The following is a 26014-nucleotide window of genomic DNA, read 5'->3' as shown; positions in this document are numbered from 1 at the left end:
GAACAAAGTGTTAATTCATTATTGTTACCTCCCACAAACAAATTGGAAGTTAATCGAATAATAAAAACAATGAAGAATAAAATGTCCTCAGGGATTGACGAGATACCTTGCTCAGTCATGATGAGATGTGCTAGTGTCATATCAGACCCACTCTCACACATCATAAACATATCATTTTCAGAAGGTGTCTTTCCACAACGATTAAAAATTGCAAAAGTAAAACCATTGTATAAAAAGGGCAATATACATGAAGTGGGAAACTATAGACCAATAGCTTTATTATCGGTATTTTCAAAAGTAATAGAGACAGTCATGAAAAACAGAATTACAAATTACCTCGAGAAATTCAATCTATTGTCTGTAAACCAACACGGCTTTCGCAGAGGAATGAGTACAGAGTCAGCCATCACCCAATTCATTGAAAATATTGTAACGGGGGTAGATAAGAACAACAGTACAATAGGAATAAATTTGGACCTCTCAAAGGCATTCGATACTGTCCAACATCATATCCTGCTAGACAAATTAGAATATGTCGGTATATGAGGAGTAGCTAAAAAGTGGTTTCAGTCGTATCTCCATAATAGGAAACAGGTAGTAGAAATTGCAACAACAAACAGTAAAAACCAAAGTATTGTTTACAGATCGGATATTCAGACTGTGCCAATAGGGGTACCACAGGGGAGTGTTCTAGGACCTCTCCTATTTCTTCTTTACATAAATGATATCAAGATTCCAGTAAATGGTACTCATATAACCCTGTTTGCGGATGACACAAACATTGTAGTAACTGACATAAACCAGGTATTGCCAACATCTGCAATCAGAGTTATAGAATATTTGCAAAATTGGTTTGAAGTGAACAAATTAACCATAAATATATCCATTACAGGAAAGCAAAGTCACACTCTGATCTAGATCTTAGAATACAAAATAAAGAAATTGTGAGAGTTGCTACCACAAAATTCTTAGGTGTACATATAGATGAAAATTTAGACTGGAAATCCCATATCCTGTATCTCTCGCATAAGTTAAGCTCTGCTTGCTTTGCTTTACGCGCTATTAGCTTTGTATGTAGTAGGGAATGTAGCAGAGCTGTTTACTTTGCTTATATACATTCTGCTATTACCTATGGCCTCATCTTCTGGGGTCATAGTAAGAAAAATATCAAAACCATCTTCACTCTACAAAAACGAGCTGTTAGAATAATTACCAACAGTTCAAGGCTAACTCCTTCAAAGCAATTATTTAAACAGCTGAATATTCTACCCCTACCGTGCCTCTATATACAAAAAAGTGTAATTAATGTAAAACGAAATATTAACAATTTCCAATCCAACTCGGATCTACATACTTACAACACAAGAAAGTGCAATGACATTCATATAAAAAGAGTTAACAAGGCTTTGGCGCAGAAACAAACAAACATACAAGGAAGCAGATTGTATAACAAACTACCGGTAAAGATAAAAGAAATAAAAAAATTGTCTTCATTTAAAGAAGCAGTATTCATATTTTTAATGACCAACTGCTATTATAGTGTAAAAGAATACCTGGAATAGCTTCATACTAAACAATTATATTGATGTTCTCTGTGCCAATAGTAATTTTTATCTGACTGTTGCTATGATCTAAATAAATAATATGTACAAAAGTGCTAGAATTGTATGTGTTATATCTAAATGTCAACTGTGTATTCCATGTAAAAAGTCTTTCTCATACATCAATGTAAATAATCAAAGTTGTACATGCTATTTCAATGTGGTCTGATGTTATGTAGTCCACTATGCACATCTGTATTTTGTATAGTATTGTTCACCCTATATGTGTGTATATATATACTATGTATTTTTTGACGAAATCCATGCAATGTAAATTGTCTCTGGATGAATAAACTACTACTACTACTACTACTACTACTACTACTGTAATCCTACAAAAAACATTTATCAGAAATCAAAGTACAAGATTTTTCAAAACAATTAGCAAACCAAAGCAGGGATGAAGTGTACAGAGAAACCAATTTAAATGTGAGATTCTTTATTTCTCATTGTTATTTAAAATCAACTTTGTAAACACAGTTCCAAATGTATCCACATCAGTATCAATGCCTCACAAAAACAAATAAACTGGTATTGAGATGTCCTCCCAAACATGTAAGACCTCAGTTCCATGAAAAACAGTCACAATGAACTAGAGTTGTTGAATTTAGCTAATGACTGGTTCTGATCATACCTAGCAGATAGGGTTGTAGAACAGAGATAGCATGTACCTCAAGAAAGTCTAAAGTTTAAGTAAGATGTGTATCAGAGTCAAAATACATTAATATAAGAGTTCCTCGGGCTAGTATTTGAGAACTAGTACCATTCCTGATATACATCAGTGACTTTCTGACAGTGTTAGTCATGGGAAGAAAAATCTCTCTGAGGATGACAGCAATATCATAGTACTGAGAAAGCAAGAGAACTTCTTGCACAGAAAAGAAACCCTAAAGGGAGTTTACAGTTCATCAACAAGCAATAAAGTGACACTGAACATGAAGAAAATATATGTTATAAATTTCAGTTTGAAGACAGAGAATGACATTATTAAATGAAATGTAGATGGCATCTCTGCAGATAATGCAAAATTTCTGGATCACACGAAGATACATGCAAACAGGTAACAGCCAGTGTCTTTTAGTTACATGATATTCATATGTACACTCAATTATTAACTACTGCATTCTTTTCTGGGGATCAAATGCACAAAATTCGAACACAGTTTTCAACATCCGAAAAAGAGCCATAGGAAAAATAATCAAAAACAGTTGAACTCATTGTAAACTGCATCATGTGAATGTATCTTTTTCATAATATTGTTAGCAAACAGTAGCATACATAACATTCATAATTTCTGCTCGAACAACTCTGTTCATGTCCATGGAACAAGGTCTAGATTGAATTTACATTTACCAAGAAATAATTAATGTAAAAATCAAAACAGCATATTCTACCAAGGAATAAAACTGTACAATAATTTGTCAAAGGAGATTAAAGAAATTGCTAAAAGAAATTTCCTTGACCCTTGAGCAGGCGCACCTATGTGTAAAGTGCGCCAACTACAAATAATGTTGTCTGTAGCATTCTGTTGTTGTTCTAAAGTTGCGAGCTTGTAGCTATTCCTTTATTATTGTTTCAGCTAATACTGTGATAAGACGTGGTGTCGTATGTCCAAGTGAGCAATGGTAATATAAAATAAACAGTGAGGTAGGTGAGATAAAATTTACAATCCATCCAAGATAATGAATCCAATTCCAAGCTAGCAGTGCCATCCACCAATGAGGCAGTTGTCTATAAGATAATTAGCAATCAAATAAGCAGTTGGGTGAGATATGATGTAACTGCACCATTTAATGTTTTGAGTGGGCCATTACTGTGGGGTAACATTTGTAAGCAGCAACAGAGTGATATAGTGAGTGTTTATTTTAATATAGTTTTATGAAACAGTGATTTAACTCATAGAATGTAAGTTTATTTCATTGTTGTTTAATAAAACTAAGATTAAACTGTGATTTTGCTCATACATGTAAGGAAACATAAGCACAGCTATTCCTTACGTATGTACAAAGTACACCACATGGCCGCTCTACTTATAAAAAAATGGCACGCCCACTTGAGGCTTAAAAAGACAGTTAAAAAGTACCTGTTAACCCAAACATTTTATACACTGAAGGCTTACTTAGTTGCCACTGATTAGGAGTTTATTACAAAGTATAACACAAATAATAATAATGACAATAAAACATCTAACATCCCACATAACACTTTTACTTTTCCCTTCTTTTTTTTTCCTTTTCAGGATAAGCTCACTCCTAAAGCTATGCAATGTATAATACTAACTCCTTATCCTCTTTTGGAACTCAACATATCACTTGTTATAGAGGGACACTGACTCAGTTTTTCAGGCTATCAAATGGGAAGCTGTGGTTTGCAAAATGGTCCTGACATCAGCTGACAATACATGTATGTTATGAATCAACATGTGTATAGTGTGTGCAGTGACAGGGAATGAGAAATGAATGAACATTGTAGCATTAGCCTATTATCATTATTTAATAACTTATTTGTAAAACAGTATTGTACATTAGGGGTAAACCGAATGAGGCAACACTGTTTTAAATAGTGTCCTTGTATTCAAGAAGGTGGAGTCTTCAATCTTCATCCAACCATCCTGATTTAGGTTTTCTCTGGTTTCCATAAATTATTTCAGGCAAATGCTAGTATAATTCCTACAATAAGGCCATGGCTGACCCACCTGCCCCTTACTTGTCACTCTGGACCTGTAAGTCTGTAAATTTCTGTGCATGTGAATTATTTTATTTTTGTTGTTCTTAAATTGTAATACCAAGTCACGTCCAATATCCTTGTAAAAGAGAGCTACAGATAAATAAAACAACTACTGATATGATATTAAGTACCTCAGAGTTTGGTTACAGGAAGGAAAAGTCAGTCATGAAAGCCATAGAACTCTCAGTGAGGGACATTTTATCAGCATTTGAGGACCATGCTCACATACATGTAACCTTCTGTGATTTGAGTAAGGCCTTTGCTGCGATGAACACTCTGTTTTGCCCTAAACTTGATGGAATTTGTGGCAAAATTTTAAAACTTATCAAATCATACCTGAATAAAAGAAGCAGGCGGTATGTACAGGAAGTCAGCAATCAAACACACTCGAAGTTAGGAGTATCCCTGGGATCTAAATTACGAACTCTTCTATTCTTTGTACAAATAAATGACTTACTACGAAATAGATGTAAAGATGTTTATATATGCAAATGGTACAACTTTTCTGCTTGCAGACTATGTATTTGACGACATTGTCAACAATATGAATTTGGTAAAGGAAAATGCAGCATCATACCTTCATGCAAATGGTTTACAATCAAATGTAAAAAAAGACCCAGAATGTGAGGTTCATTCTATTGAAGACCAAAAAAATAGAAAAACAAAATGTAAAATCAGTAGACATTACACTTGACAACAAACTCATGTTCAACATGTAAGAGTTTGGCTGTCCAGAGTAATATACAGGGTGTATCAAAAAGAATCATCCGATTTAAAAAAAATCATTACTGTTTGTTATCTGAGGTACTTGCATGAACAACATACTGTTGGAAAGAGTAAACTCTCAAGTTTTACATGGTTCCCACAAGGTAGCAGCAGTGTGTGTCCAAATCAGTTCTAGTAAAAATAGTGTCAGGACAACAAAAGTGTTTTGTGTTCTAATGTTCGTGCTATGCAGGTTAGTAATAACAGTTCAGTGTGGCTTTCGTACTAGATATAGTATGGATACTCCTATAGTGCAGAGCATTCGACGATGGCATGAACAATTCTGAGAAATGGGTTGTTTCTGTGAAGGCAAATTGCCAGGCCATCCCTGAGTGTCTGCTATAGTTTCATGAGGAGTCCGCAGAAATCCATTCATCATGCAGCTTGACAGCTTAACGTGTCTCCGATGTCTGTCTGGTGTGTATTGCGTCAATGTCTACACATGGAACCATAAAAAATTTAGCTAATGCAAGCTCTTTGTGAAGGTGACAAACAACAACAAATGGAAATCTGTAATTTTATTCTTGGCAAGATGGAAGATGACAGTTTTCTTCCACCTTTCCATTTAAACGGAATGTTACCTTGTAACTAAACAATAAATTTAGTAATGAGGCAACATTCCATTTAAATTGAAAGGTAAACCATCATAATGTGAGAATATGGGGTACGGAACAACCATATGAAGTTGTAGAACATGAGAGGGATTCTCCAAAATTTAATGTGTTTTGTGCAGTTTCACAGGAAAAGGTGTATGGTCCATTTTTCTTTTCTGAGGACAGTGTTACAGGAAGCACATATCTGGATATGCTTGAGAACTTTCTTTTCCCACAGCTGGAGATTCAAATGACTTCATTTACCAACAGGATGGGGCATCACTGCACTGGCATCTGGAAGTGTAGGAATTTTTAAATCAAACGATTACAGAACAATCGATCAGTCACACTGGAGCAAATGATTCAGCCTCACATTACTGGCCTCCAAAGCTACCGGACCTGACTATATGTGATTATTTCTCGTGGGGGTTTATAAAAGAATCTTTATGTGCCTCTCTTAGCAATAACAATGAATGAACTGAGACATCGCATAACAGCAGCTGTGGAAGCTGACCCTCAAGAGATGCTCACTGCTGTCTGGGAACAATTTGAATATTGCACTGACATGTGCCTGCATATCAAGGGGGGCAAATTAAATGTCTATGAACAGGTATGAAGAAAAATAAAACTTTTTGAGTTTCCTGTTCATCAAAAAACAAAATTCAATGTATATGGTTATTAGTTTCAGAAATGTAGATGTGCCAAACTGGATGATTCTTTTTGATAGACCCCATATTTGTGAAAATGACTGATGTCCATATCACTTTTGAATTTATAAGGATAGCATCTTTTGTTTTCTGTCAATCTATTTTAAAGTATGGATTAATACTCTCAGTAAACTGTAACAGAATTAATGAAATTATTGTGATTAAGAAAAAGGAAATAAGAGTAACAGCAGAGTTGACAGTAAATACACACTGTAAACTGTTGTTTATAAAGTATTAGATTTTAGCAGTAATTAATTTATGTGTTATTGTTACTCTTAATTACATACTTGGGGAACCACCTAATTTAATGGTAACACCAGAGACATAATTATAATACAAGGACCTGTACTTTCCACTCTTACCACAGAACTGATTGGCGAAAGTAACAGCTGTGTGTACATGACAATGAAAACATATAACAAATTGTCTAAACATACCCCAAGGATGCCCATTAAATTATTTAAGAAAAAGTAGCACAACTTCTAGTTACCTAACCTGTTTTATCCATTTAAAGAATTTTTAGAAATTTCCAATATGAGTGTAACAATGTATCTGTGTAAAATTAATAAATTAAATGTACTGAAAGTATGTAATAATGCTGAATGTGGTAAAAGACTAGATCAAGCCAGTGGCATACTCGTGTGTTCAGTGCAGCAATGTTGTCAGTGCTTGTCATGAGGTATGATGGGAAGGAAGAAATAAGGTGTGTCAGCTCCTTGTCTATGTAGCCAATGAGGGAGTTGACAAGATGTTTCAAAGGAACATCGTCACTTTCTCATGTGAATATACCACTACTTCAGAGATCTTGGCACATTTGGAAGAATAGGAAAATATTTTGACAACCAAGAAATAATGTTATTTATACTATGCTAATAGGCCTTACTCTACCCGAACATCGTAATCTGTGGCAAACTTTGAAAAAAAAAAAAAAAAAAAAAAAACAGGGGTCAAGCATCTGTGACATTGAAGATTATAAATTTAAGTGGTGCTTGTTTCATTTGCAGCAAAGTAAGTAGTGCCATTAGGTCCTAACCTAACTCCAACTTGGTAATTTGTGACATATTCAGAAAAAAACAGTCAATATTTGTGACAATAGGAAAGAAGAGGATGGTTTCTATTTCAGCACTAGAAATTAATTTTCTCTCCTCTCTTTGGCTACATGAAAGTATCATCTCACTGGCTGGGATCAAGGTAAGTTGAAGAACCACAGACTGAACAAAGTTTCAGTGGATGCATGAGCCAACAATTGAGTGGAACAGGGGAAAGGATTACAATAGATGATGAACTGGTAGCTTTGAGGGATGAACTAATGCTAGAAACAGATCAAATTGGCAAAAAGATAAGACCTACCAGAAAACCTTCATAACAAGCAAGTTATTGGATTTAAAAGAAGATGATAGAAAAATGCAGGAAATTAATTAAACCAAAGGTAAAATACATGTCTAAAATATGAGATTGGCAAAAACTGAAAAATTGCAACACAAGAATGGCTTAAGGGCAAATGCAAAGCTGTAGACGGTTACATACCTATGAAAAGCACAGATACAAAATCAAACAATGGAAAATCCAGAATGGAATGTAACAATATTATGAAAAAGATAGGTGCTACTCACCATATAGTGGAGATGCTGAGTCGCAGATAGGCACAATGGTCTTTCTGTTGTGCCTATCTGAGACTCAGCATCTCTGCTATATGGTGAGTAGCAAGTATCCTTTTCATAATAAAACTGCAAATAGTGTGCATAGGAAAATTAAATAAACCTTTGGAGGAAATATAATTGCCTGTGTGAGTATCAACTGCTCAGACGACAAGTGTGTACAAAGCAAAGAAGGAAAGGCTGAAAGATGGAAAGAATATACACTGCAGAATGGCTATACAAAGGAAAGACGCTTAAAGACTATGTTACAGAATGGTTAGAGGGAACAGTTGAAGACAAGATGGGAGATGTGATACTCAGAGCAGAATTTAAAAGAGAACTGAAAGATCTAAGTGGAAACGAGTGCCTGGTGTAGATGGCATACCCTCATAATTACTGAAGTTCTTGGTGGAGCCAGCCATGACAAAACTAGTCCACCTGATATGTAACATACATGAGACACAAAATACCCACAGTCTGCAAAAAGAATGTAATAATCCCAATGCCAGGTAAAACAGGTGCTGACAGACATGAAGTTTACTGAGTCATCACTTTTGTGAGTTGTGGTTGCAAAATACTAACACAACTTACTTACGGAAGAATAGAGAAACTAGCAGAAGTGAACCTCAGCAAAGTTCAGCTTGGATTTTAGACACACATGAACATGCACAGCATTGATGCCCTTACAACTCATTACTGCCAGCCAATCGCAGCAAGCACAGTATCCATGATCTAAGAGGGCTATCCACAAAGTACATTACGTTTTGGAATTAAAAATAAATAAAGTATTGGAAATTTTTTTTATTATATACAGATGAAACCACACTTAAATACTACTTTTCTACATAGTTGCCATTTAAATTAAGGCACTTATCGTAGCGATGGACGAGCTTGGAAATTTCTTCGTCATAAAATTCGGCCGCCTGCGCCTTAAACCACGTGGTTACCCCCTTCTGGGACAGAAAAGGTGTGATTTTTGTGGATTTCCTGGAAAGAGGCACTACAATAAACTCTCAAAGGTATTGCCAAACTCTGCACAACCTCAGAAGAGCAATACAAAACAAGCGCAGGGGAAAGTTGGGCTCAAAGATCTTGCTGATTCACTACAACGCCCGGGCCCACACGGTAAATGCCACTCGTGAAGTTCTCGAATCTTTTAAGTGGGAGTTGTTTCCTCATCCGCCGTACAGTCCCAACTTGGCACCGAGTGACTTCCACTTATTCCCAGCAGTGAAGAAGTGGTTGGCTATGCAACGTTTTGATGACGACGCACAGCTTCAAGAAGAGGTAGCCACGTGGTTGAAGGCGCAGGCGGCTGAATTTTACGACGAAGGAATTTCCAAGCTCGTCCATCACTACGAAAAGTGCCTTAATTTAAATGGCAACTATGTAGAAAAGTAGTATTTAAGTGTGGCTTTCATCTGTATATAATAAAAAAAAAAATTCCAATACCTTATTTATTTTTAATTCCAAAACGTAATGTACTTTGTGGATAGCCCTCGTAGTTATCCAAGTACAGTGAGCATAACACATACAAGATAGTCAGCCATTTACAACATGACTATTTTGTCACATGCACACATTATATACATATAGTATAGAAATAAGCAGAGCTATGTGCTCATATATAATTTTGGTTGTCACAAATACTGATTGCTTTTTCTTTCAGGGGTATGGTCAGGCTGGGATGTAAGAGCATAACCTAAACTGCTGCAAGTGAAGCAATGACATACCTATTCTTGTTTGTGAGAAATATTTGGCTGTTTTTTCCAAATTTGTTGTGGTTATGTATAGCAATTTCCAAGAATATGGTTGGGCTTGGACGTAGCAGCACAACATAAATTGCTGGAAGCAAAACAGTGACCGTTATATTCTTCATTGCCACAAATATTTGGCTATTGTTCTACAAGTAGGTTGTGATTTCCAGGAGTGTGGTTAGGCTATTGTTCTCCAAATATTTCATGATTTCTGAGGATGCGGTTAGGCTGGGACCCAAAGGACCACCATGAATTGCCACCAAAAACCTGGTTGTTTTTACTGACGGATCTGTAGCATAGCCCTAGGTCAAGATCTAGGTTAGGTGGAAGCAAGAGTTTGGTTGTGAGTTGGTAAAGCCAACGAATGTGAAAGCAAACAATCTGGTTGTGCTGACAGATTCAAATGTAATGTAGCCTGATGTCTTGGTTAGGTTGGAATTAATAGTTTGGTAACAAGCAATATCAATGAGACAGCAGATTAAAGATCTATTCAAGGCCCATCCATTTTTTTTCAGTTTGTTGTACTACAGTGCCATGAGGTCTGGTATTCGTATATAAAAGGGCTATCCAGAAAGTAACAGAAGTGTTGAAACAGAAAGTTAACAATATGAGAAAACCAAATTTTATTATATAGATTGTAAAGGTAAATTCTCAAGCTATTTTCCTACATTATCACCATTCAGATTGAGGCACTTATCATACTATGGTGCAAGTTTTTGAATGCCGTCTCTATAGAAATCTGCTGCCAGCAATTGCAACCACCAATTTATACTGGCATGCAGTTAGGCGTCAATGCCAAAGTCTTGTGTACATCTACATCTACATTTATACTCCGCAAGCCACCCAACGGTGTGTGGCGGAGTGCACTTTATGTGCCACTGTCATTACCTCCCTTTCCTGTTCCAGTCGCGTATGGTTCGCGGGAAGAACGACTGTCTGAAAGCCTCCGTGCGCACTCTAATCTCTCTAATTTTACATTCGTGATCTCCTCGGGAGGTATAAGTAGGGGGAAGCAATATATTCGACACCTCATCCAGAAACGCACCCTCTCGAAACCTGGCGAGCAAGCTACACCGCGATGCCGAGCGCTTCTCTTGCAGAGTCTGCCACTTGAGTTTGTTAAACATCTCCGTAATGCTATCACGGTTACCAAATAACCCTGTGACGAAACGCGCCGCTCTTCTTTGGATCTTCTCTATCTCCTCCGTCAAACCGATCTGGTACGGATCCCACACTGATGAGCAACACTCAAGTATAGGTCGAATGAGTGTTTTGTAAGCCACCTCCTTTGTTGATGGGCTACACTTTCTAAGGACTCTCCCAATGAATCTCAACCTGGTACCTGCTTTACCAACAATTAATTTTATATGATCATTCCACTTCAAATCGTTCCGCACGCATACTCCCAGATATTTTACAGAAGTAACTGCTACCAGTGTTTGTTTCGCTATCATATAATCATACAATAAAGGATCCTTCTTTCTATGTATTCGCAATACATTACATTTGTCTATGTTATGGGTCAGTTGCCACTCCCTGCACCAAGTGCCTATCCACTGCAGATCTTCCTGCATTTCGCTACAATTTTCTAATGCTGCAACTTCTCTGCATACTACAGCATCATCCGCGAAAAGCCGCATGGAACTTCTGACACTATCTACTAGGTCATTTATATATATTGTGAAAGGCAATGGTCCCATAACACTCCCCTGTGGCACGCCAGAGGTTACTTTAACGTCTGTAGACGTCTCTCCATTGAGAACAACATGCTGTGTTCTGTTTGCTAAAAACTCTTCAATCCAGCCACACAGCTGGTCTGATATTCCGTAGGCTCTTACTTTGTTTATCAGGCGACAGTGCGGAACTGTATCGAACGCCTTCCAGAAGTCAAGAAAAATAGCATCTACCTGGGAGCCTGTATCTAAAATTTTCTGGGTCTCATGAACAAATAAAGCGAGTTGGGTCTCACACGATCGCTGTTTCCAGAATCCATGTTGATTCCTACATAGTAGATTCTGGGTTTCCAAAACCGACATGATACTCGAGCAAAAAACATGTTCTAAAATTCTACAACAGATCGACGTTAGAGATATAGATCTATAGTTTTGCGCATCTGCTCGACGACCCTTCTTGAAGACTGGGACTACCTGTGCTCTTTTCCAATCATTTGGAACCTTCCGTTCCTCTAGAGACTTGCGGTACACAGCTGTTAGAAGGGGGGCAAGTTCTTTCGCGTAATCTGTGTAGAATCGAATTGGTATCCCGTCAGGTCCAGTGGGCTTTCCTCTGTTGAGTGATTCCAGTTGCTTTTCTATTCCTTGGACACTTATTTCGATATCAGCCATTTTTTCGTTTGTGCGACGATTTAGAGAAGGAACTGCAGTGCGGTCTTCCTCTGTGAAACAGCTTTGGAAAAAGGTGTTTAGTATTTCAGCTTTACGCTTGTCTTCCTCAGTTTCAATGCCATCAGCATCCCGGAGTGTCTGGATATGCTGTTTCGAGCCACTTACTGATTTAACGTAAGACCAGAACTTCCTAGTGTAGCAAGCCACATCTTCATTGCTGGGAAGAGCTGATAGTTGCTCAGTGCCAAACAGGGCATGAGCAAACACCTCCCATCCAAAATCCCGCAGGAGTTCCCGGGTGCGATTGGCCATATGTAGACATCCGTTATCATGAAAAAACAAACCCTTTGCACTAAGTTTTCCTAAGTGCTCGTTTTGCATCACACATCTTAACTTTGTCAGTGTCTGACAATATCTTTGTGGATTAACTGTTGTGCCACATTCAAGGAAATCCAAGAAAATCACTTCCTTAGAGCCAAAAAACACAATAGCCATGATCATTCTTGCTGACTGCATTTACAAACACTTCCTTGGTTTCCTGGGAGAATTTCTGTGTCTCCATTCCATCTACTGACTTTTAGTTTACCAACTGACATGTTTCACCCAGGTCTCACACCAATTATGATACAACTAATAACTTTGGTACCATGTTTCTCACATCTTTGAGGAAAGTCAGTGCTGCAGCCAGTCTCTGTTTTTTGTGATCTTCCATTAGGATTTTGGAAATCCACCTAACAAAAAATCTGAAGGAGCCAAGCTTTTCCACCCTAATTTCATGCGCAAAACTCTGTGAGATCTGAGGAAAATGTTGCAAAAGTTCCATAATTGTGAAATGACAATTTTCACGAATTCTGTCATTAATTTTCATCACCAGTTTGTCAGTCACAGAGTTAGGCCTATCAATGTGGTACTCATCATGATGAGTGGTATGGGCATTTTTAAAATCAATGCACCACTGCCTCGCTCACCTTTCACTCATTATCACTTTTCCATACACATCAAAAAGGGCACAATAAATTTCAATTCCTTTGCAGTTTTTTTGCAAGCAGAAAACTAATCACAGAGTGCACCTCACAAGTGGGGGATTTTCTACTGCAGCACACATTTTAACATATCACAGAAAGCAAAGTAGCAGAAACACAGACACTACCACTGTCAAGAGTGTACTGTGTGTAGGAACATTATTGGCACCAAGATGGTGGCTGTAGCCCTGCTCACCACCACGATAGGCAAAAACATCTCTTACTTTCTGGATAGCCCTCGTAAAAACAGTAATGGTGAACCTAGAAATACAGTATTTACAGATTTAGTGAAAGCTTTTGACAGTGTTGACTTCAACAGAATCTTGAAACTCTGAAGGTAGCTGGGATAAACCACAGGGAGTGAAAGGTTACTTTCAACTTTTACAGAAACCAGACTGCAGTTATTAGGCAGAATTGTAGTCCATTCCATCAGGGACAATCAAAGATTGTGGCAACACCTGGTGGCTTTTACCCATGATGCTGTGAAAATGGCAGACACCCCTATTTCAAGCTTATACATCATGGTGACCATGATATCACTCATTACAAACACAAACACACACAAATAACATGAAAAATATTTAATTGCAGAAATAACATGAAACTAACAGGACAGTTACTGGAATTAGAGGATTTTTGGTGAGGACAAAATCAATATACAACAATCCCAACAAAGAAGTCATGATGTTGTTGTTGTGGTCTTCAGTCCTGCGACTGGTTTGATGCAGCTCTCCATGCTACTCTATCCTGTGCAAGCCTCTTCATCCCCCAGTACCTACTGCAGCCTACATCCTTCTGAATCTGCTTAGTGTATTATCTCTTGGTCTCCCTCTACGATTTTTACCCTCCACACTGCCCTCCAGTACTAAATTGGTGATCCCTTGATGCCTCAGAACATGTCCTACCAACTGATCCCTCCTTCTAGTCAAGTTGTGCCACAAACTCCTCTTCTCCCCAATTCTATTCAATACCTCCTCATTAGTTATGTGATCTACCCATCTGATCTTCAGTATTCTTCTGTAGCACCACATTTCGAAAGCTTCTATTCTCTTCTTGTCTAAACTATTTATCGTCCATGTTTCACTTCCATACATGGCTACACTCCATACAAATACAGAAACGGCTTCCTGACACTTAAATCAATACTCGATGTTAACAAATTTCTCTTCTTCAGAAACGCTTTCCTTGCCATTGCCAGTCATACCAAAGCAAATAGCAAGACAAAAAGCAAGCAAATACCTCAGCAATCAGCAAAAGCACTAAAACTTGAAAAAAAAGCTGATATCAGAAATTTAATTTCACACATGTACCAAAAAAGAGTACCACAAAATGATACCACAAACATACACATAGCTGGAAATTTTATTTGTCCTATATAGCTCAAATGAAATCCGTGATACTATAATCCCACAAACAGCTCCAAAATCTGATGCTGGAATTTCACTTGACCCATGTAGCTCAAATGAAATCCATGAGACAAACAAACCCACACATAACTTGAGAAATCTGACATCAAAAACTTCACTGGATCTATAAAGGTAAAACAAAAACCGGAGTACCACAAAATCTAAACTCAGACATGTAACTAATTTCAAAAACCTAATGTCAACAACATAGGTAAAACAAATTCCACAATATCTACCAATCATAATGCAATGTAATCAACAACTAACAACACAACCCAAAATTTCACAAAAAAAGTTGTATCAATACCAATTTTGATCTACAAGGAAAATGTAAGTATGCTCCTGATCACACATACCAACTACAATTTAAAAAATAATAAAACCCTAAAAACATACTTAATATCCAAGTCAACCAGCACACAAATTTGGTGATGACAAAAATATGTTAACAACACAATCTCTCGAAAGGCCAGCATGAACTTCTCATACAAGATACTCCTCTGGATACAATGCCAAATGTTCTCACACTATACGTTGTCCCAACCTCCCTCGTCCAAGGTTCAGCAATTTTGGGCAGTTTCATACCTTGTCCACAAACACAACATTTCACATAATCGACAATTAACCAAAGTACCCGTAAATTTAGGAATTTAATTGTGGTTATCTTCCCCCATTGTAGCATGCAGAGACCTACTCAAAAGTTCATTGTCCCACTCATAACTAACAAAAAATAAAATATAAAACTAAATTTGCAACCACAAACACCGCAACAAACTGAAAATTCCAAAACCTTAAAATGGATCTATTGTTCATAACTGGCAACATTAAAAGAACTCACTAACAAACTGTCACAAATTCTTTCCATATTATTCTCACAAACATCACTCAAGAAGTCAAGCGAATTGCTAACAGTACTCACAAACAATTCAGGAACATGAACATTCCACACCAAAAGTGCCACTGGATCATGATCCATTTCACATACACAATGCCACCATGATGCACGGTTAGGTCACAGGTCAAAGCAGACAGGTGGAAAAGCTAATCCCAGTTGATCTCTAATGTCATTCCATCTCCATATTTAGTAAGTAATGAAGGGGAAAAAAAAGAAAAAAAATTGGAAAGGGAATTGCATTCAGGGAGAATTAATAAGAACATTGAGGCTTGCTAGTAACATTGTACACCTCTCAGAGATGGCAAAAGACTTGGGAGAGCAGTTGAATGGAATGGATAGTGTTTTGAAAATGGTTAGAGGATGACTGCCGACTAAAGTAAAGAAAGGGTAGTGGAATGTAGTTGAATTAAATAAGTTGATGCCATAGGAATCAGATTAGAAAAGGACACTGAAATAGTTGACGAAACTTTTCTACTTTGGGAACTAGATAACTGATGATGACTGAAGTAGAGAGGAATATAAAACGCAGACAGCAATAGCAAGAAATAGGTTTCTGAAAAAGAGAAATGTTTTAACATCAAACACAAATATAAGTATATATGAAGATAGTAACTGTTCCCGAAAGAACAGATACCACTGATGGCCGTGGAGCTTCTCTAGAATAAATGATAATTAATTGAAACCCTCAGCTGCTGACAGGTGTTGTTGATATACCTCGATGGGGGACAGCTGAAAATGTGTGCCCCGACCGGGACTCGAACCCGGGATCTCCTGCTTACATGGCAATCTAGCCATTGACCTTTGTCTGTGCGAATGCGCACAGATTGCCCAAACTCTTACGGTAATCATCACCTTAGCTGGTGCGAGTAATGAGTGGATGGGCAGATATCTATTAGGAACATTACGTATGTAGATTGTGGACAGTTGGGAATGTGGGTCTCATGGGAAGCGTGCAAGGGATAAGTCCCTGCAGTCACACTATTCATCTGTGTCCTTGGTGGCTCAGATGGATAGAGTGTCTGCCATGTAAGCAGGAGATCCCGGGTTCGAGTCCCAGTCTGGGCACACGTTTTCAACTGTCAAAAATGGTTCAAATGGCTCTGAGCACTATGGGACTTAACATCTATAGCCATCAGTCCCCTAGAACTTTGAACTACTTAAACCTAACTGACCTAAGGACATCACACAACACCCAGTCATTACGAGGCAGAGAAAATCCCTGACCCTACCGGGAATTTTCAACTGTCCCCACCAAGGTATATCAATATCACCTATTGGCAGCTGAGGGTTTCAATTATTTATCATTTACAAATTTAAATGTTATAAACTGTTTTCTGCAAGTATTTGTCCCTGTAGTGTCACCTTGCAATGAAGACAAGAATAGAATGTAAGGTTTTGAAATGTGGCACTGTAGAATAATGTTGAAGATCACATAAATAAATCAAAAAACTAATGAAGTACTGAATCAAATAAGGGAGAGAAGTGCTGCAGAGATGAGGACACTTGCACAGGATAGACTAGCATGGAGAACTGCATCAAACCAGACTGAAAACTACAACACAACCGAATTAAGAGATGAGAAGAGGGACTGAAATAAGGTTAAGTAACCAGAAGCATGCAGTGTGGAGACATAGTATATTTGTCGTAAGAATCTGACTACTGTAAAGCTGGGGTTATTTTGGTGCTTTTTAGATAACTTTGGCCCACTGGTTGGAAAAAAGTTTTAAATTTTTTCTTACATCATTGGCATGGAGTCACTAATACTGGACTCAGTTTTGATCATAAATATCTTAACAGCTATTACATCCCAATAACTTCTGCCTGGAGGGTTCACATCAGTTAAGCTAAAATATAGTGAGTGTAATTTTGCATTCTGTCAGTATTAGATAATAAGGTGAGAGACTGATTTGTGTAAATTTAATTTAGGTAATATATGTAACAGTTTTGTAAAATGGTGCATATTTTTGCAAAATATGGGCTACTTAAGCCAACTCCAAAGTAGCCCAAAAATCAAGATGAAGTGGTGCTATTATCTGCTGTTGACTCTGGAAGTTCCTTTGATGTGCAAGATGATGTCCAGAACCACAAAATATTGAAAAAATAATCAGCAGTTGGGCAGTATACTACAGTTTTATATGCCAAAGAACAACAACCTGGAATTGGGACTCAGGCGATTGGTAATGGTGCTGAAGTCCTACTGCAAATGGCCAGAATAAAAAGATAAACTATTTTTTCCTCGATAGGATTTGATAGGAATTATCAGTCCAACCTGAATAACAAAGAGCAGCTGTTTCCCAGCACCTGAGCTTCAGTAATTTGTTAATAAGGCTCCACACTGCACAGTGTTTTTAACATATGACATATATATTTTCTTTGTAAACTGTTACAACAGTGCAATGTGTATCCTGAAAACCAATTACTCGACCGATGAAATATACAGCACTAGTATATTTACTGCGCCACTTTCCGAATAAAATTCAAAATCCCCCGTTCTCACCTTCCAAATTTAGTGTTTTATTTGTTCCTCATGCTCATGAATGACTACTCTTGATATATTTATCGAGTTTACTTTGTGCCAACATAACTGATTGTACAAGTCTGACAATAATAGAAAAAGGGATTGCTCACAAATGCCTACTCTTCATATATTCATCGAGTTATGTGAGTTACTCACATAACTGATGGTACAAGTCCGACAATAATAGAAAAATGGATTTGAAATTTTCTCTGTCATTGTAGTTTGTTTTCCTGCCACATATAAAAAGACAAGCAAAAATTGGGCCAAACTAAGCCAGGCAGTTTACGGTACATTTCAACATGGCAAGCTCCACAAAGAAATTTAGTTAGCCTAATATTTATTAATTGAACATATTTTGGACTTCCAAAACACCAAGTCAGTGAATGTTGGTCCTTTCATTCATTCAGCACTTTCCTTCGATGTCATCGGAAAGGAGAACATTCATGGATGTGGACTGAGACATGGCATAAATCAACAAAAGACAAATACATCATAGTAACAATCTCTACACTGTGGTAACAGTAATCTAACTATTCTGATTGATATACCTAAAATGTGTCAAATAAATTGGTAAGAAAGTTGGTACTTTGAAAATGGCTGCTGCCTCCTCAGTCTTACAATGTAGTGTTGTTTATCTGCTATTAGTAGCTTAATGTATCTTAGGTCACAAAAGATAATAATTCCTACATCTGTAAATACCAAGCCTTCTTTACAGTACGTTATCACTTGTCATGCAGCTTTACAACAAACAATGCTGTACTCCATGCAGCTAACAGAAATGCTTAATCCTGGTATTCGTAGAGAGTGGCTAATGTGGTACACTTAATTTTCTTTTGAATTGCCAAGGTTTCCCAATTTCTTACTTTAAATTACATGGGAGCTTGTAGAATATCTTCCCACCAAGCACATAACTCCATTCTAAACCATAGAGAAGTCTACATATTTGTGTCTTGTATTGTGAATGTTTATATTACAGTTCAGCTGAAAATGATCTTGATAGTCGGCAACATAAACCAACAAGGAGTAAATGTATTGGGAAATGAGTGTAGGCTTACAGTTACCTACTTTATTCAATATTCTTACTCCTCACTTATGGTAAATTTATTTACTTAGGTACACGGCCCCAAAAGATAATTCCATATAACAATATGGAGTGAAAATCTATTAAATAAGCCAACACACTTGTCTTTAAGTTAGCACAATGATAGATGCTTCTAAAGGCATAACATGCTGAAATGTGTGAACCAATTTGAAATAATAATGAACAAACACACTGAAATAACGGAATGAAAAAAGAGAGGATTCAGAAATATCAGACATCTCATTCAGTAGTGATACTGGAGAGAAAGATTTATGTTGCTCCCACTGATTACACAAATGAACACATGTAAAATCACACTCTACCTTATATTAAGTAATATACTGTAGCCCAAACTGTGTGAAATAAGCATAAGAATTATCACATCTTCTGCATCTCATAGCACCACTGCTGGCTCATTCTGCATGGAATGAGCCAAGTTGACATTTTTTGAAAATCAGTACAGTAAAGATTTAGGCATAGTAATAAACTAACAAAATATCAGATTTAATGATTTGAAACTCATTTTTATTGTATTCAAGATATTTAGTCATGAATTGTCATCCCAAAGATTGTAGTTGACTATACTCCATAAACACCAAAAAACTTCATCATATTGGCTGAACTGATATGCTGACTGTGAAACAGGTGAAGCAACAATAAGCACCTTACTGTTTCACAATAGGTTTCCTTTATATCCTTGCACTGAATATTTTTTTTCTGGTAAGCTTTCTTTCGAATTTTTCCCTCTTTTTGAAAGTCACAGGAATTACTGTCACACCTGTGACAAAAAAGAAGATAAAGTCTGCTTCTTGTTTCAACAAATACTTCAAAATTTTTAATGTTCTAGGAAAGTGAGGTTAAGAAAATATATTAGCTCCTAAACCTTTTAAGTTTTGGAAATAACTGTATTTTGTCCAGGAATGTTGTCACGGGTGTGACAATATGCACACATTTTTTAAGATATTCCAGCGTAATGAAATACCAGTATATAAAATTTAAAACAAGCTGTTTCTGTTCATGTGAAATCTTATACCGGTGAGATTTCAAATAAATACAGGTGTACTGATATTAAAATAAATGTAAATACTGTATCTTGCATTCCCAGATAATGACTTCTTCAACAGAAAGAATGAGAAAGCTGCGGGATAAAATGAAGGAAGATCCACTGAAACATAAATAACACTTAAAAAAGGAGAGAGAAAGGAACAAAATGAGAAGAATGAGGAACAGAGAGCCTTGCTAATGAACCAATGCAGTCTACTAAAAAAGAGAGGGAATGATAAAACTAGACGAAGGTTGTGTAGAGAAAGGAAACGTAAAAATATGGCAGAAAAAAAACAATACCACTGAATTAGGATTGTACAAATGTTCCCAGACATTAGGCAAAGCTGTACATAAGGCAAAAAAATCTCTTCCAAACAGTCCAAGGAAATGGACTGCTGTTGTCAGGAAACTGCTTAAGGAACTGGATTTTGCTGACATTAAAAAAAAAAAAATGTTAAGATATCCTCAACAGGTTCAAGAAGTTTGCCAACTGCAACAAGAAATAAAGTACTTGAGTATTTTTGTCGAGATGATGTTAGTTGAGCTACTCCTGGTATTCATGGTGTACAATCTGTTAAAGACCTCAGAAGTGGAAAATGAGAACATGTTCAGAAGCAGTATATGATTATGACTGTTGGCGAGGCCTATGAGAAATTTAAGAATTCAAACCCTGATACTCCATTAAGAAAACCAACATTTTGTGAACTTAGGCCAAGTAATGTACTACCAGTTTCAGAAACACACCTCATAATGTGTGTGTATGCAAATACTGTGCAAATTTTAAATTTATAGCTGAAAGCATTTCACATGTGGTTCCAGATTTTCCTATTTCTACTAAAGATTTACTTCAGAAAGTTACTTGTGATGTAGAAAATGAGAACTGTATGACACAAAAATGCAGAAAGTGCAAACATGACCTGTCATTGTGGTTGACTGATGAAAAGCAAGATAAAATTCTGTCCTGGAAGCAGTGGAAGGACTATGATGAAGTGCCAAAGTTGGTGGAAAATACATCAACACTGAAAGCAGCCACTGAAGAGTTAGAGGACCAATGTCAACATTTAAAAGGCATTTCTGGATAATAGAAAAACAAACCAAATATTTTGAATCTTGTGAGAAAGACCTTACAAAGAATGATGTTGCCAAGCAAGTTGACTTCGCCGAGAACTTCTCTTTAATGTCACAAGATGAGAGTCAGGATGCACATTGGAGTCACAAACAAGAAACATTATTTATGTGCTGTGTATGGGATAGTCTAAAGACTGTTTTTTCTTATGCAATTGCAGGTGACTATCTTTCACATGACACATTTGCAGTTTGGTGCTTTCTTGAAAAAATTATATCGCATCTAAAACAGCAGAATCAAAATTTACAAAAAGTTCATATGTTTTTGGACAACTGCACTGCACAGTTTAAAAATAAATTTACATTGTCCTGCTGCACTAAATCTTGTTTGGGAGTTGAAATTGAGCGGAACTCCTTTGCTGCGCACACAGCAAAGAGGCTGTTGATAGGATTGGGGGAACAGTGAAGATAACTGTTTGGAGAGGAATCAGAAGTCGGACGGTGGTGGTGAATAATGCAAAGGAATTTTCAGATTATGCGAATGGTAAATTGAATGAAGTTCACGTTCTCTTCAATTCAAGCAGGGATGTAGACAAGACAAAGGAACGACAGTCAAGGCTTTGGGAAGATGTCATTCATATTCCTAAAGCGCATTCTAACCATTATTTTAGAAACTATATGACAGTCGCCATATTTTAGCTGCAGAAACATCTGGCATTGAAATGACAAGATATGAAATCTTTCAGGAAATCCCTAAATCCAAGAAACAGCTGAAATGTTCTGATATTTATTCAGATTCCGAAGAGTCTAATGTTCAAGATAACCAAGCAACATCAGAAAATGAAGTACAGGCAACCATAAATCCAACCAAGGAAATTAAAGCTGGAACCTTTTTGATCTTCAAGCTACAGACTGATAGTGGAAATGGACAGAATTTTGTTCTGTTTGCCAATCATTGTGTGTGGCCAATGAAATCATGGTCATGTTTTTAAAACCACATGATAAAGAAAACAAACTCATTTGTGCTAATGAAAATAACATTTCAATTGTTTCATTACAAAAGAATGTTGTCAAAATTTTGAATCCTTCCGTGATTAAAATGAAATTAAATTGAGTTTTTTCATTACTTTTGTGAAACTATTTCAGTATGTATTTCTGGGTATATTTCTTTAGATAGTTAGTTTATTCATACCTTTAATTATTTGAACATGACAATGCTTCATTCTCCATACTGACTATCATGTTAAGCTAAGAGAGTGTTTCAGTTGAACATGAGCTGTCTGTCAGCCTCTATTAAAGAACTGCATTTTTAAAATTGATTTAACACCAACACCACTTCCATTACGCAATGTGATTTGTTTGTACTGCAAAAAATGTAATAAATCCATTATCACCCCCTACTTCTCTGAAATATTGAGAAATTGTACATGTAATTCCTGTGGCAACAGAAATTATGAATGGTGGGCTCCATGTGGTTCCCAAGTCGTGTAGCAACCGTAAACCATAAAATTACCAAATATGCAGCAACCAGTCACAAATTCATGTTTTATTTATTCACTTTTGCAAATCAATTGAAACTGATTACTCAGGGCACATATTGGTTGAAAGCACCGATGATGGCTGTAAATCAGTTGAAATAGATTTGCAAAAGTGAATAAATAAAACAGGATTTTGCGACTGGTTGCTGCATATTTGGTAATTTTAACAGAAATTATATTATTACTTTGAAAATAATGCACGTTTCTTTCTGATATTTTCATGGCTAATGCAGTAAGTTTTCAGTATTGTACAGTTATTAATTTGTTTACATATAATCATTCAATTCACAGATTTTCCCTGTAATGGGCAATGTGCTACATTGCACTTCTGAATTTTGTCCATGACATACAATTTTTGGTTAATAATATAGGTTTCCATCAATTAAAAAAAGAAAATTATATCCAGATTTAGTAATGTAGGTCTAATCAATTTCCTTTTAAATGATGTATATTGAAAGGAATATTTAATATGGGACAATTTAAAATTATTATACAGTTCATTTTTAGAGTTCAAGTGTCACACCCATGACTATGGAATCAGTCTGCTACTATGTTTTTATAAATAAAAAGACGTTACAGAAACAGAGGGGTTCACTTCTTTTTTTTCCCAAAAGAGCAGCATGTTTATGTAACTTCAAATATTTGACACAAGTTGTACATTTCTTAACATGCTGCAGCATCCCACATATTGTAAAATGTGACATACGCAATCAAAATGTATATATACCTGCAAGCAAAATTAAGACAATCTTGCTGCATGCCTTTAGGACCATGTTGCCTTCATTGGTAAAACGTCACTGTACATGAAATGGTATATATGTCCTTGCATTTTGCATTGTTTATGTATAGGGCATCTACACAATATAGATTAAAAATTCTTTAATATTGAGATCATAACAAATATTTATTTTAGTAACATTAATATCCTGTACACAAATAAACAAAGTATCAATGGCAGAAAACAAATTATCAAACTAATTATTTTTGTTCTAGGTTAATTGTTCCTTTCTTAAGTGAGAAGCTTTTACGTAAATTTTCACGTACTGCTATTACCTGTTGCAACAAATTCCTATAACTTTGTCATCTGGGAGCCTACAGCAATTTTCGACTCGAATGCTCTTCAAAATCATGCATATATCACATAGTAAAGTTATAGTATTTGTACATAATTAAAAGCAATCATATTTTATTCACACAATCTTCAGTCACTTCAAATAGATAGCCGAGAGGTCCTCCTCGAACTGCAATATCTTCAGCTGTTTCTTCCACACTGTTCTTCAGCTCCGGTCTGACACTGGGATGCATTAGCAACAGCTGTAGTGTTTCCAAGCTATGACTATGAGATGCAGCTAAGTGCAGAGGGGTTTGTGAACCCTCACTTGGTGCGTTTACACATGCGCCATGAGCAAGAAGTAACGCAACTATGCGTGCATTGTTCCAGCGACAGGCCGAATGTAGAGGACGCCAGCCATCCAATGTAACTGCCTCTATATCAGCACCAGCTCTTAGAAGTATTTCAGCGGTCTTCACGTGGTCACCGTAACAAGCTCGATGTAAAGGCGTATATCCATCTTTATCGCGAGCGTTTACAAGATCTGGATCGCCTTTTAGTAGCTCCTCAACAGATTCAACGTCTCCCCTCTCTGCTGCCAAATGTATCTCACCCCCATCTTCTTCTACATTCCTGTCATCGTCATCCCACCCACTTACATAAAACTGTTCCATATTATTGACGCTACCTTTCACATTACGTACTTCTCAAACTATCAATTATCAAAATACACTACAAACAGCGCCCCTTCTGTCTTTTGTTTTTACTTCACAATTGTTTGTTGGTCGTATTTTGCATATCGATCTTCGCGTCTACAAGTTCATCCTTTCAATTATGAAAAGTTAAATCAAAGATTTTATGGGTGTTCTTTGCGTAATATATTTGATTTTCATTGGTAAACAATATCAGTTTGTTTACTTGTTAATCGAATTCAATTTTTTATCGGATATGTTGTATAATTACAAACCTTCCTGTAATAATCATGATAATTATATTACTTAAAATGGCAAAAAAACAACATTTAACTGACCAAAGTAATTATTATTATTATTTAATTTCTTTCAATGATAGTGTTTGACATGATTCGAGCTACAGTACCGCCCTTTTTTTCCATTCGAGTCGGGCAGTCAGTTATCTTTGGTATAGAGCGTTGGTATTGATTGAATTGTGGAGGGAAGTGTTAGAGCTTGCGTCATAGAAGCGTTGTAAATAAGTATTTTGTTTATTTTGGGAATAACGGCCAGAAGTACATGAAGTCGACTCAGATTTTTTACACGTTAGACTTCGCATAAAATAACTTGGAGGTCGCATTTTGTTTAAAGAAGTATAAAGGTAAGCGTCAGACAGCACAGAGGGTAAAGAAAGATGGAAGAACTTACAGTCAATCGATAAATGCAGTAACGTTTTCGTTACAAGTAAGTGAGTTTTTCTATAAAATATGTATAATTTCAATTGAAAGCTCTAATTTGTGTATTCTCAGGAAAGTGAAATAGACCAAAATGCAGAGACGAGGTGGTAAGCGTATAAGGATGGATGATCCTCCACCGCCAGAATACGAGTCACCGATGACACCCATGACCCCGATGGACGGAAGTGGATCAGAAATCCAAGAACCGTATACACCGTACACCCCGTACAGTAATCAGCCATCTACACCTCTTCACACGGGGTAACCATTTGTTTTACAAATAGATCTTGTTTTGATTAGGTTACATATTATTAATTTTCATTCATTGTAACTAGTCAATCTCCATGAAGAGAGGAGTGTCTGGTACGTGGAAAGAAGTCAGAGATGTAAACCTACATTTGATTTAAGTGCAATACAATGAAATGACATAACAATATGAAATGTTTTACTGCAGCACTAATGTTAATTACCCTATAAAATTTGCAGAGGGCATAATGAATCTGAAACGTTTATTTCAGGAATTTGATAACACTTATGTTATGAAGAAGGCCTAGGAGTTGCTCAACTTCATCACTTTTAATCCAGTCTTAAAATTTATTATATTGCTTCAGAGTCATTTCATATTATCAAGCAGCTTGTTGAATTGGGACATACACGTGCACTCTTGTCTGACCCCTGTGCTAATGTTAACCTCCCTGTGCACGACCAGTTACGTTACCATGAGATCGAGTTTAGTAATCAGTGAATTTTTTATGGCTAGTAAATATGAAAATTGAGACTTAAGAAGCTGACGATAGGGTAGCAGGCAATTCAGAGACAAGTGAATAAATAAAATAAATGACCTATAATTAATG

At 36.6% G+C, this 26014-nt stretch overlaps 2 protein-coding genes across 3 annotated transcripts in view; one reads left to right on the top strand and one right to left on the bottom strand.

Moving 5' to 3' along the window:
- Positions 1–23588: 23588 nt before the first annotated feature.
- Positions 23589–24577, bottom strand: LOC126456990 (ankyrin repeat domain-containing protein 49-like). Its single transcript, XM_050092956.1, has one exon. It carries the CDS (start codon positions 24424–24426, stop codon positions 23881–23883), a length of 546 nt encoding a protein of 181 aa, XP_049948913.1. The 5' UTR covers positions 24427–24577; the 3' UTR covers positions 23589–23880.
- Positions 24578–24917: 340 nt separating this feature from the next.
- The window catches only part of LOC126462196 (cohesin subunit SA-1), a 154665-nt gene continuing 153568 nt past the window's right edge, over positions 24918–26014 (top strand). For both annotated transcript variants that reach the window (XM_050096057.1, XM_050096056.1), the window contains exons 1-2: positions 24918–25084; positions 25233–25421. In XM_050096057.1, the coding sequence (XP_049952014.1) occupies positions 25252–25421 (170 nt within the window). In that variant the 5' untranslated portion in view covers positions 24918–25084; positions 25233–25251. The remainder of the gene's footprint in view (positions 25085–25232; positions 25422–26014) is intronic.

The sequence above is a fragment of the Schistocerca serialis genome, chromosome 1 (assembly GCF_023864345.2).
Source record: "Schistocerca serialis cubense isolate TAMUIC-IGC-003099 chromosome 1, iqSchSeri2.2, whole genome shotgun sequence".
Classification (NCBI taxonomy): Eukaryota; Metazoa; Arthropoda; class Insecta; order Orthoptera; family Acrididae; genus Schistocerca; species Schistocerca serialis.
This window is presented reverse-complemented; position numbering and strand designations above follow the sequence as displayed.

Excerpts from the sequence above, each read along its gene's own strand:
- LOC126456990 (XM_050092956.1), bottom strand. The coding sequence starts at position 24,426 with ATGGAACAGTTTTATGTAAGTGGGTGGGATGACGATGACAGGAATGTA.